General features: G+C 43.4%; 1 protein-coding gene across 3 annotated transcripts in view; it reads right to left on the bottom strand.

Annotated features, from left to right (window-relative positions):
* The window catches only part of ITGA6 (integrin alpha 6), a 47,620-nt gene extending 36,632 nt beyond the window's left edge, over positions 1-10,988 (bottom strand). For 2 of the 3 annotated variants that reach the window (XM_014954452.1, XM_014954451.1), the window contains exon 1: positions 8,988-9,228. In XM_014954452.1, coding sequence (XP_014809938.1) covers positions 8,988-9,148 — 161 coding nt within the window. In that variant the 5' untranslated portion in view covers positions 9,149-9,228. Of the gene's footprint in view, positions 1-8,987; positions 9,229-10,859 lie in introns of those variants that run through there. The other variant, XM_014954453.1, reaches the window with a different exon arrangement.
* Between the last annotated feature and the right edge of the window lie 1,101 nt (positions 10,989-12,089).

Raw genomic sequence — 12,089 nt, 5'->3', positions numbered from 1 at the left:
TTCCTTGTTTTTCAAAAGATCTTCCAAAGTCCTTGAAAGTAGAAAGCAAATGCAAAGAGTACAGCTGAAAAGTAACCCAGAAGGTCACTAGCTGACAGTGAAATCCAGCACAGGATCCATGGATGTCATCACCCTGGAGGACCCAAGGACATTTTTATGTCGGGGAGGGCATCTAGATAGGCAGCATCCCATGAACCCCTCTTGCTTCTGCTCTTGATCCTGCAGACATTCTCCCTTCCAAACACAGTCAAAACATCCTCACACACATTAGTAAAACTGCTTAACGGAAATCAAAATTAGGAAACGACATATTTTTAGATGCAGTTCTGTAAGAGGAAACAAGAAAAACAGCCAATGCTCCAACCAAGCCAAACCTGGTCAGTCCATACTAGCAAATGCTCCCAAAAATCACCATGCAAGAAACAGTACTTTTTGCCTTTTACTATCATTTTGATATAGAATCCAAAGTACACGGTACTTCACAGCAGAATACATCTGGCCTGCTCTTCAAACTAAACCAACATAACCAAAATTCTCTGTTCTAAAGCAGTAGCTATGGAATTCTCAAAATAGTATTGGAAAATGTGATGTTCACAATACTGTAAACCCAAGGGAAGGGCGTTTTAGCAAGAATACAATACACTGCATGCTAAAGTTGTGAAAGGAGCTTTGTTAACCTATGGTTCAGTTCATTTTTAATATACTGAATAATTACCTTAAAAATGGAAGTGAGACTTTTTTTTTCCACATTCACATTTGCTTTTCTAGGCTAAATTCTTCTGCCATCACTTTCAAAGCAGCAACTTGCTTATATATATCTCAATCAACAATATCCAATGCTAATAAATGAATTAGTCAATGTTTTCCAGATCCTTCTGTATACTTCTTTCTCCAAATATTCCTGTGCCGTATCTACTATTGCTAAATACCACTATGAGCTGTTAATTTTCCAGCTAATGTTTCACAGTACAGACCACCATCTGCTCATTCAATAATATTGATTTTTGCTAACTTGTTTTTAAATAGCCATTTCCCTGATAGCCTAATCTCAGTCTTGTCTTTTCCACAGAATACATCCCCAAAATGTGGCATTTTTACAGTTATGGCTAGAATGATTCATCCAGTCTGAGGCTGGCTATGAAACATTTAAACAACAGCTGATTTAAAACAGCAGTTCTTCTGAAATGAATGAGATATCTCCTATGAAAACTTACCAGATTGCGTTCCTTACAAAACTGAGCATTGCTCTGGCACATGCGGAAAGGGTTTTGGGTAGAGTCTAACAGAGAAGAGAAGAATGGCCCATGCTGACTGGTCAACAATTTACTGCTGTAACACGCCAGGCAACCCAATATACTCATTTGGGAAATGTTCTGGTTTATTTTGTGGAGGATCCAGACAGCAACAAATTAGATCAGCAATCCATTCTTCCCTGCTTGTCATCCTTCAAGAAAAAAACACTTATGAGAAGCTGACCTACCTGTCCTGCTTCTGCGTAAGTTTTTCTTTGTTATTTACAAATTAACCTTAGCAGCATTAGTATTATATACTACACAGAAAATTGCAGTCATCTTAGCAAGCACCATAACAGTGTGTTTGTGCTCCTCTTCATTCCTATTTTACAGTCAAAGAAATAATATCACTATAAATTACATTGAGATTTCTGGATGAAAGAGCCTACAAAACTGCAGAATAATCATTAAAGGGCAGTCAATAGTACAGAGATTTCTCAGAAACTTAAATAAAAAATGTTTAATTAAAAACACTTAATTTGACAGTCATATGACACAGACATTTGTATTGTACAGCTACAGACTGGATCCATCAAATAGTCCAGGTGCAGACTGATGGGGCTAGTCAGTATTTCTGAAGACACAACACAGACTATTTATTATTTCCTGCCAAGGCGCAAGACAATTTTCTACTAGATCATAATAAAAAAAGGGATGAATTAGGACTCTCTACACAGGTGAATATTATTTTTAGTAGTAGACGATGCAGTACCTGAACTCCACATCTGGATGAAGACAGATCCATACCTGATGGCAGGGTTGCCTTATGGTTTATTCTTTAAGTATAAAGAATCATAGAATCGTCTAGGTTGGAATGGACCTTTAAGAACACGAGTCCAACCATTACCCCAACGCTGCCTTAAAACGTGTCCCTAAGCACCACATCTACCTGTCTTTTAAATGCCTCCAGGGATGGTGATTCCACCACTTCCCTGTTCCAGTATTTCATAACTCTTTCAGTGAAGAAATTTTCCTAATATCCATCCCAAAACCTTCCCTGGCGCAACTTGAGGCCATTTCCTCGTGTCCTCTCACTATGCCAGCTTGAAGAGTCCTATTCACCATCAAAGCAGCCATCACAAGAGTGAAACTGATCCAGAAATTGTAGCATATCTTCTGATAATAATTCTGACACAGCTGGGCCTCTGTACCCAACACCACCAGTACATCTCAGCTCTCTGTGCACACCTACTTGAAACCTCTTTGCTGCTCAAGACCTCAGAAAATTTGGAAAACGATAACAGAAACCAAATGAAAACTATGTCCTCAAACAAAAAAGCTAAAGTTTAAGATTCTGGCTCGTAGATAATGTAATGATACTGTGCTCCCTTTAATGTCCCTGGTGCAGAAGGATTCCTGGCACATCTGTCCCAAATCCTGCTGCTTTGGAACAGAGAAGCACACAGAAAGTTGTCAAGACCCACAGGCCCTGCTCTAGAACACAAGAACTTGTCAGCAAGAATGTTTTTCCATTGTCCTTAACTCCTATTTTGTGCAGTTCATTAGTTTTCATTCACTTCAGTAAAGAGAAAAGCCTTTCTCCTCCTTTCTGAGATCAAGGTCTGTCCTTCCATTGTGTTTTTTTGTTCCAGTTTTAGAGAACACAAGATTAAGTTTTTGATCTGTTCCTGAGACACGTCTAATACTTTGGCTGCAATAGAGCTCGCTGGGCTAACATATGCTGTGTTCATCAGGGCTGATTTATATCCTAATGTTATTTAATAACAACTACCTGGCATAAATTCCATCCTTTCAGAAAGGGATGAGTACAACAGTCTTGGACCAGAGGAACTTAAAGTAATTTTGGTTAATTGAGCCATCACTTATATTTTAATGCTCTGGAATGGCTTGGCAGGTCTGTGTTTTACACACAGTAACAGCTTACAGAACACCCTTCTCTTTCCAAACACACAGTCTGAAGAGAGAAGAATCTGTGCCTCCACAAATTTCCATTCACATCTATTGGGACATTTAAAAATAAGAAAGCATAAGCCAAAACGCTTCTCAGCCCATCATCAGCTCTGCCCTGTAATGCTCTAGCAACCCCACCAAAGACATGGTACCTCTTATATTAGGAACTGATTCATCCATCAGGCTCAGCATAGATAAAAACAAAAAGCTATGAAAACAAGGAGTTATCATCAGGTACAAGCATCTTCCAGTAAGAGCATAACAATTTTATGATCTGTAATTGAAGCTGATAGCCTAGGCTGTTTCTCAAAGCTGGAATTTGCACATAAGGCCATTTATCATCACTACTGACAAAAGGCATATGCTACAGTCCTTACTCACGCAAGGCTCCCATTAGCACAGCCATGAGTTCTGTTAATTCTAATAACACCAGCATAAGAAAAATAACACATCGACCACAGGGTTACTTAAAATTCTTATGCACTTACAGGTGACTGTAGAAAAAAAAACATTATCTGAAAAGTATATGACCTCCTGAAAAACAAGTTTCTCAAGAGGATGGAGGACTGGGATAAGAGTTTTGCCATGCACTGTGTGGGAAGGCTATCTTTACACTATGAACATCTATCACACCAGTGAATGCCGCACTGGAGTCTGTGAACACACAGAGCTAATGGCAAAGGACTGTACCATAGTGTATCTTTCCTGACACAGCCTTTTTAGAGCCACCCGGACTATACTGTCCTGGCAGAAGCACATTTTTGCTGTATGACCTGTGACTTCACTAGTGTCTTGCAGGGTCTGCTCTTTTGTCCACACTGATGGAAGTGGTTACACTAGTGCAACTTCCTACTGTGCATCAGCTCAATACTCCATTTCATCCTTCTTGCTTTAGTAGAGTTCTGCAGGACTAAGTGCACAATTCTTTCCTGCTCATTTGAGGAAAACAACAAAAACAAGCAAACAGCAACAACAAATGCTGACCTCTCCTATTCCACCTGCAAGAACAGGAGTCTGATAGTAATAATTATACGACAATTTCCAATCTTTTGTATACTAACCCATAAACCTGTCAGCTATGGCTCTGCCACAGACAACCCACAGCACAACTCAAACTTAGCACTGGGAAAAAGCTTGCCTTCTGCAGTTTGACTCCGTCTACAGCAATTCCACATTCTTCCCCCTTATGCAATGTAAATTTATCTTCTTATTTTTTTCACCCATGATATTAGTGTGATGGATCTCCTGTTTAAAAATCTTCCCTTTCCCATATCACTACAGGGAAACTCTTAAACTACTCCTCCCTCCTCCTTCACAACCTCATTTGATCCTGACCTTTGCCACATCTATCTTGAACATAGACAAACTCCTCTACTATCACAAATTAAGAAAGTAATCAAGCATGCTAAGCAGGTTATCCAAGAATAACCTGCATAGACAAAAACAGAGATACTCAATTAAAAAAAACAATACTAAGTGCAATGAGACAGTAAGGACAGAGTCTTGGGGGGGGGGAGGAAAAATAATAATAAATCCTTTTTTTTTTTTAATTGACAGGAGCACTAAAGACCAGCATTATTAAAACATTTAAATCTTAAGGATGTAAATATGCACTGTTATTAATTCAGTCCACCTGAAGCTTGAATTACAGTACACCACCTCTGCAAGCAGAAATTGTCATTTTCCACTACAGACCAACATAATCCAGCTCTTTTGTTGCTGGAGTAAAGCGTCTGTGAGCACAAGCCTTCAGTCCGCTGGCTGAATGCCAGCGAGGATGCACTGCAGCAGCACAGCAATGTCAGCAGCCCTGCTGACCTCAGGCAACTTCATTACATATTGATGCAACAGCTCCAGCACAGACACGCAGTATCAGCAAAACCTGTTATGAGGGAGAATTTCAGTAAGATATTGCAATTTTTAGGCCTTTGTGGCTGCAAGTGCTCAGTGCAGTCTTGACATAAAGTGCCTCTCCACAGCTTTCAACCACACAGCTTTTCAGCTGATGAGATCTTGAATGTTGATTACTACAATCTTTTTTTTTTTTTGCCTTAATAACAAGAAGCCCATGTGAATTCAGCTCCATATTTCTACTGAAAATAATATCAGAATTACTTTGCCAGTAAAGTTACACACAAATTCAGGTGTTCTTGAGGCTTGTGTTCTAACACAAAATATTTGCTTAGATCATTGTTAAAACAAAGGAGTGGAATGGGCCTGCTGGACATCTTAAATAGAGTATGTACACATACATATCATCCATATAAATTCTACTTATATGAAATTACATATACGTTACTACACTCACTATATATATAGTGAGTAGCTAGTAATATATTTATCATAATAGTAACATAAATATTATATGTATACTACATAGTAAGTAATACACATATATTGTAGCGAATGTAGTCCCCATTAACAGATGCTGGATACACTCGCGTTCTCCATCACACCACTACTTAAATTTTAACCACATTACTCATATAGCTACACTGTCCCTGATTCTCAGACCCCTCCAAGTTACAAGCCTTCTTCCAGTCTGCAGGCAAAAATGCACTGCAGTTGTGCCACCACCCCTTTGCGGGACCAGAACTCCCTTATTTTTGTCATGTTGACGGATTAAAAACAGAACAATCTTATACAGGGCAACAAGCCCAGCTCTCTTAGAGCTCCATTAGCCTTTTCTGCTACCTGATTCACTGCGCTTGATAATGAACCAGGACTGTACACAGAAATCCAGGCAGGCTGCCCTTAGTACCTCCAACGTTAATGCTCCCCTGATGCACATTAAGGTTGTACTGGGCTGCTTTTCACACCCACATGCCATTAGCAGTCCACTTGCAGGCACTCTGAATTAATAAAGTTTTTCTCCTCTCCAACTGACAAAGTTGCTAACTTTTCTTACCCAAAGATACTCACAAAGAAAAATGAAATCCTGACACTAGTCTGTAGCCTTATACTCAGTACCATTTACAAATAAAGTCAAAGCAGTTGCACAGTCATCTACCCCTACGGCTAGGAGTTAAGTAATTCCTCATTAGCAAACATGGCATTAGTAGCTAACATGAATAAATGAAAAGATTGCCATTCAAAGCTAATACACAATCCACAGTATCCTGTGACTAAGAAGGAAAGTGATCAAAAGCAAATATCATGTTTAATCAAAGGCTATTTCAGCTGTACCTTTATTTGTCACACTTCCTAGACATTCCCCACCCTCATCTTTACAGAGAATTTTCATAATGCTTAACACTGAATTATCTGGTGTGAGGAAGAGGGAACCATTTCACTTAAGAACCACTTAAGTGAGGCAAAAGAAAAATTACACATCATTTAGTTCGTTTTACCAAGCCTTGCTTCAAGCCACAGACTAAAACAGCCCTTGAAGAGAATTCACATATTTCACCTTCTTTCATTTGCCTGTTTTTCCAAGAACTGAGTGATTTTGCACGTGTCGGTTACAACCCATTTCTAATTTTGTAAAATTGGAGGAGAGGGGGTGCTCAGGTTGGCAGGTTTTTTTTGAATGGGGGTCCCTGCCACAGGAGAACCCAAGTATCACTTCAATGATGAAATGGAGTTGATGTATTTTTGGCAACTACTTAACAGTGTTCACACTCAAACTGTAACTGGGCTTTGAAGTTAGCATCCATTTGAGAAGAAGGGGTAAAACAAATACTTTTATCTGACTAAGAGATAGCTGCACATAAAGCCACTTTTGCAGCAGAGATAAGAGCGGTTGGGAATGCAGAACAACTACTAAAGTTCCTGCTACAGGCAGCGTTCAGGCATTAGAAATACTTGTTTCTCAGTAGGAGACCTCAGTATGACCTCCATTCCCATTACTTTCTACCGTCGCCGAATATCTGGACAGCAGACACTGTCCGTTCCAACTATAAGGAGTCAAGCTATTTAGAAACTGCAAGTGGTTTCTATGGAACAGGCCACACAAATTGTTTGGTATAAGTTCAACATCGCTCATTTTCAGCTGATATAAATATGCAGCCTAACACAGGAGGCTTCAGGTTTCCCCCTCAAAACTTCCATCTGTTTCATGAGACACAAAGCAAAGCTAAGCACACCTCTGTCCCTGTGAAAGACAGTCACAGGTCAGCATGTGTCATGTTCTATTACAGCCACACACTACTACTCTTACACATGGGAAAATAACACTTAAAGTGACTATAACGTGCCTGCGTAATGTAAAAAGTTTTATTCCAAGAGTACTACCCAGCAGCTACCCAGGATGACACACAAATTCTTCATGCCAAAACTCATGAATAGATTTTTAAAAGGACCAAGACGTCTCATACTCAGAAGCGCACATCACCATAAAAATGCAGTTTCTCTAGCCTGGTTTTGTCTCTGTTAGAGACCCTTGCTTCTCATGAAAGCCTGGATTCAGAAAGCCATGTCAAGGCAGATAGCATCTGGCTCTACTCTGTCCCCAGATTTGGATTGCCTGAGGAAGCACTTATACATACAATACAGAACTTTCATGCTAACAATCTCTGAGTCATTTCAGCCAAATATTACAGACTAGCTTGAACACTGTGACCGCTCTTGTGTTTCTGCTGATTTCTCAGTAATAGGCTTTCTGTCTCTGCATATTCTGACACGCTCATTCTATACGTATTGAGAATACAACAGGAAACTAACAAGCTTCAGGCACTGCTTTCTTAGTAGAACTAAAATGAGACCAATGCAAGAGTAATCCTGTCAAAAATTAAGATAAAGGTCTCTGAAAAGGAGCCCATAGATTTATATTTCATTCTTCAGGATACCACAGGTCATTTTGTCTACTAGATGGAAGACAGAATGTGGGTATTTGTGATTTATGCTCCTTTACACACTGCGATTTTTGTTAAATCAGATAGAACACAACTGTGAGCAAAAGGGGCCCACTGGAACTTTGAAGTAAATTTGCCAGCTAACTTTAACGAAGGGTATGATTTCCTTCCAGCTTCCTTCTCCCATTATCTCTATATGGATTATGGGCTTTGTCCTCCCTTGAATTAAAACCAAATATTTGGGGAAGGGATGTTTATTTAATAACACCACCTTATACAAGACACACTCCATCCAGCACTACTGGACAGGTGGGGTCAGGCACAGCTCAGATACGGTCACGAAGATCCTGAAGATGCACAAAGGAGCCTGGCTTGGCTTCCTGATCGTCCCCAGAGAAGTTCCCAGCTCCCACCCATACGCCAACAACATGGATTTACTCTTCCCGACTTCCTCCCACCTGCGCTCCCGGGCAGGTTCCGTCTTGAACAGCGTCACCCGCGGCCGGGTACGCAGAGGGAGAACAAACCCCGAGGAACCCGGGACGGCCGCCCGCAGCCCCGGGACACCGCTGGCGCACCTCGCCGCTGCCGCGGGCCGCCGCCTCCGCCCGGGGGCCCCGCCGCCTGCCAGGGGACACGGCTGCGGCGGCCGAGGCGGGAAGGTTTCCCGGGCGGGGGGGGCCAAAGGGGGAGTGGCGACTGCTCGCTCCCCGCTTTCTCGCCCCGTCTCCCCGCAAGCCACCGGGGAAGGCGGGTGAGCACCCGGCCCCCCCGCCCGGTCCCACGCTGCCTCCGGGCGGCCTGCGGCGCCGCAGCCCCCCGCGGGCCACGGCAGGTGCCGCCCCGGCCATCCCGGACCCCACACACCGCCCCCGACCCACCGCCCGGCCCCGTTCCGCTCCCCCACCGGCCGGGGGCTGGCGGTCCCGGGAAGTTTCCCGGCGGTGGAATGGAGGAGGGTCCCCGCGGGCCGTACCCGGGGAGCACTTACAGCCGTTTCTCCTGCGGCTGCAGCTGCCGGTGCATGGCCAGGGAGAAGCCGAAGAGGCTGCCCGGTTGCCCGCGGCGGCTGATCACGTTGTCCGTGTCCAGGTTGAAGGCGCCGGCCAGCCCCGGCAGGAGGAGCAGGTAGAAGAGGAGCGCGGCCGCCATCTGCCCTTGCCGGCTACGGGAACCTGCCGCCGCCTCCGCCGCTCCCCGCGCTGAGGGCGCCCGTTGTGCCCCGCCGGCTCCGTGCTCGGTGACGGAACCCGCCCCGCCCCGCCCGCCCTCCGCGTCCAGCCCAGCCCCCGAGCGGCGGCTCCCGCCGAGCAGCCCCGCGCCCCCGCCGCGGAGAGGGCGGGCACGGCACAAAGCGTCCCCGGGTCCTGGGGTCCCTCTCCCCCGGGAAGGGCCGCCGAGGGCGCCGCACGGCTCCTCGGCCCCGCAGGGGGGACACCGCCTCCCGCGCCCCCAACCCGGGTGGGGGGACAGGGCGGGAGCCGAGGGGAAAGGGATGGACCCCCCACGGGGCACAGTCAGAGGTGACACCGGTCTGGGTACAGCTCAGCGGCACGTCCAGGGGCCGGCCAGATGCAGAACACCTTGCCGAAACGCTCCAAGGGGGAGCGGGAGCTATGGACAGCGTGACCCCAGTGTACCGGTGCTTCTTGTACTCAGTCTGTATTCCCCAAACAACACATCCACGAGAAAAAGAAAAAAAAAAAAATAAATCAGTACATATGTATCCCTTTCCCAGACTCAAAAGGATGGAGACTCAAGTCTTCATGAGTCTCCTTCAGCATCTCCTATCTCTGAACAGATCTGAGAATTTCTTACCCTTGCCTTTTGATTGTTTGAAAACAATATGTGGGTTTGGATCCCAGATCATTTTACCTTGTGTTTTCACCCGTAACTCCAAAAGGGTATTTGCACGCATACCTTAACGCACATCGTCCACCCGAGTAGGAGAATGAGGTGTTGGTCTGTTTGTAACAGAGCCTTAGTTAGTGCTCTGGTTTTGGGATGGGGATGTAAGGTTTTAAAACCTCATGGGTGCCAAGCAGCATGACAATACTCTGACAATACTAATATCCAGGATATGGAGAGACGCCTGTCTTCCCACACAAGAGATTCCAGAGAAAGTGAGAAAAGAGCAATCAAGACACAGCACTCAAATACGTTGATATTCCAAATAACTCCTTCTGGAACAATACTCTGCTCTCATGGAGTTAATCCAGGCTACTTTTTCCAGAGTAATTATTCTAGGATAACTTCATGTATAGACAAGTCTTTGGCTCAAGTCCAAAACACGCTTGATCAAGAGGGAGAAAACACACCAGAAATGTGCATCTAATGTGGAAACAAAACATTTTGTTAAATTAGGCTCCCAGATAGTTATTGCTAATAAAGTCCTTCCCTGCTTTCTCTTCATACCCAACTCATTCAAAGTCTTAATCCAGCGTTCAATCACTTCACAGTCACTGCCACAGCAGAAAACTATAGGCATAAACACTGCCCTACAGTTTCACTAAAGGACCCGTAAGGGGGAAGGGTCTCAGCCTAATTACAAGTAGGCTTACTACAATCCACACATTTCACAGTAATTAGTAAAGATTTGAAAACAAGTCTTTTAAAATAGCGTTGAGTTCTGTACTGAAGTCTTAGCAGTTTGCCCTTCGGGACCGTTTAAACTTGCACGCTTATAATACTCTTACAGTAACTATAGTTACTTTTTAAGTAATGCTTGTACTCAATAACTTGTGTAAGGAGTCACAGAAATACTTTCATCCAGAGCCATCTGAATGATATTGGCACATTCGGTTCATCTGCCTTCTCCCCCTCTCTCCCTCCCTCCCACCAGCACTGCCTGGGCATGTTGTACCTGTTTGTTGTTATCCACAGAGGCTGCTGAGGGGAGACAGAGTTTTCTCATCTCCAGATGCAGTAACAAGCAGTCCAAGACATAGTTATATTAAAACCTGTCTCAAGTGACCACAGCAGGAACAACAGAAATAGACCGTATACAGGGTGGAGCAGAACTGCACACAAACAGCTTAGCATTACCTTGGATGGTCTCTCATCATTGCGTACTATTTTCATTTGCTCTAGATGAGAGGAAAAAAAAAAAAAAAAAAGAGGTTAAAAAAAAAGTCAGTTTCCTTCCTTTGCTCTTCCTCCAAAACAAACATGCTGTGGGTTATCTATAACTAACACGTACTTCAGGAATTCCTCTTTTGTACCATCCCTGTATAAAGGGGGACCAAGATGAGGTATAATGACCAATTAAACGTGAGCACTCTGCTATGCATAACAGGGCAATTCTAAGAAAGGCAATGGCCAGATCAAAGCTGTCTATCTTTTATTTTTTGTAACAAACGCTCTGCCATTGCCTAGTTTTCAAGCTGTCTGCTTATTAATGGTGTGTTGATACTTGGCCAAAGGGCTACAAGGTGTTTGCCTGCTGTGTCTACATATTGAGCAAGCCTTACTGCCAGCAACGCTTTCCTTCTCCATACAACCGTGTAGTTAATTACAAAGGAAAAAAAAAAATCTGGAAAATAAAGAGGTGGGAGATGGAAAAGCTAGAGCTTGGCAAGACATTTTAGGCTTTCCCCAGAAGGAAGGCAAGGCACAACACTTTACGTTTATGAACTTTTATCATTTATATGAACAAAACACGCTACGCAAAGAAATACACAACCTGTGGATACTCAGCTGTGCAGCTTTAATGCAGCACATCAAATGATCCTGAAAAGCCAACATATGTAAACATCCCCTTCCCATTTCATTTTTAAAAAAAGGGCTTTATAAAAAAAGGATTTTATAATTGATGTAATTCCAGATGAAAAAAAATTACACAGGCTAAAAAGGTTTCATTCACTGTGCAAGTTGTAAAGCTACAGAGTTGTTTCAGTTCAGAAACAAACTAGTTCTAAGTGTTAGTAGCCTGGATCAACCTTCTGGATGGTTCCTCCTGAATGCTATACACATACCATTTTTAGAACAGCATGTTCTCCAAATTATTTACATTTATTGAACGGATGCATCTCAACAGTTACAATAAACAGTTGAATTTTTATGTAGCCAAGCTATCAGACTATTTTTGCTAATA

This window comes from Calidris pugnax, unplaced genomic scaffold (assembly GCF_001431845.1).
Source record: "Calidris pugnax isolate Ruff unplaced genomic scaffold, ASM143184v1 scaffold103, whole genome shotgun sequence".
In the NCBI taxonomy this organism is placed as follows: domain Eukaryota; kingdom Metazoa; phylum Chordata; class Aves; order Charadriiformes; family Scolopacidae; genus Calidris; species Calidris pugnax.
This window is presented reverse-complemented; position numbering and strand designations above follow the sequence as displayed.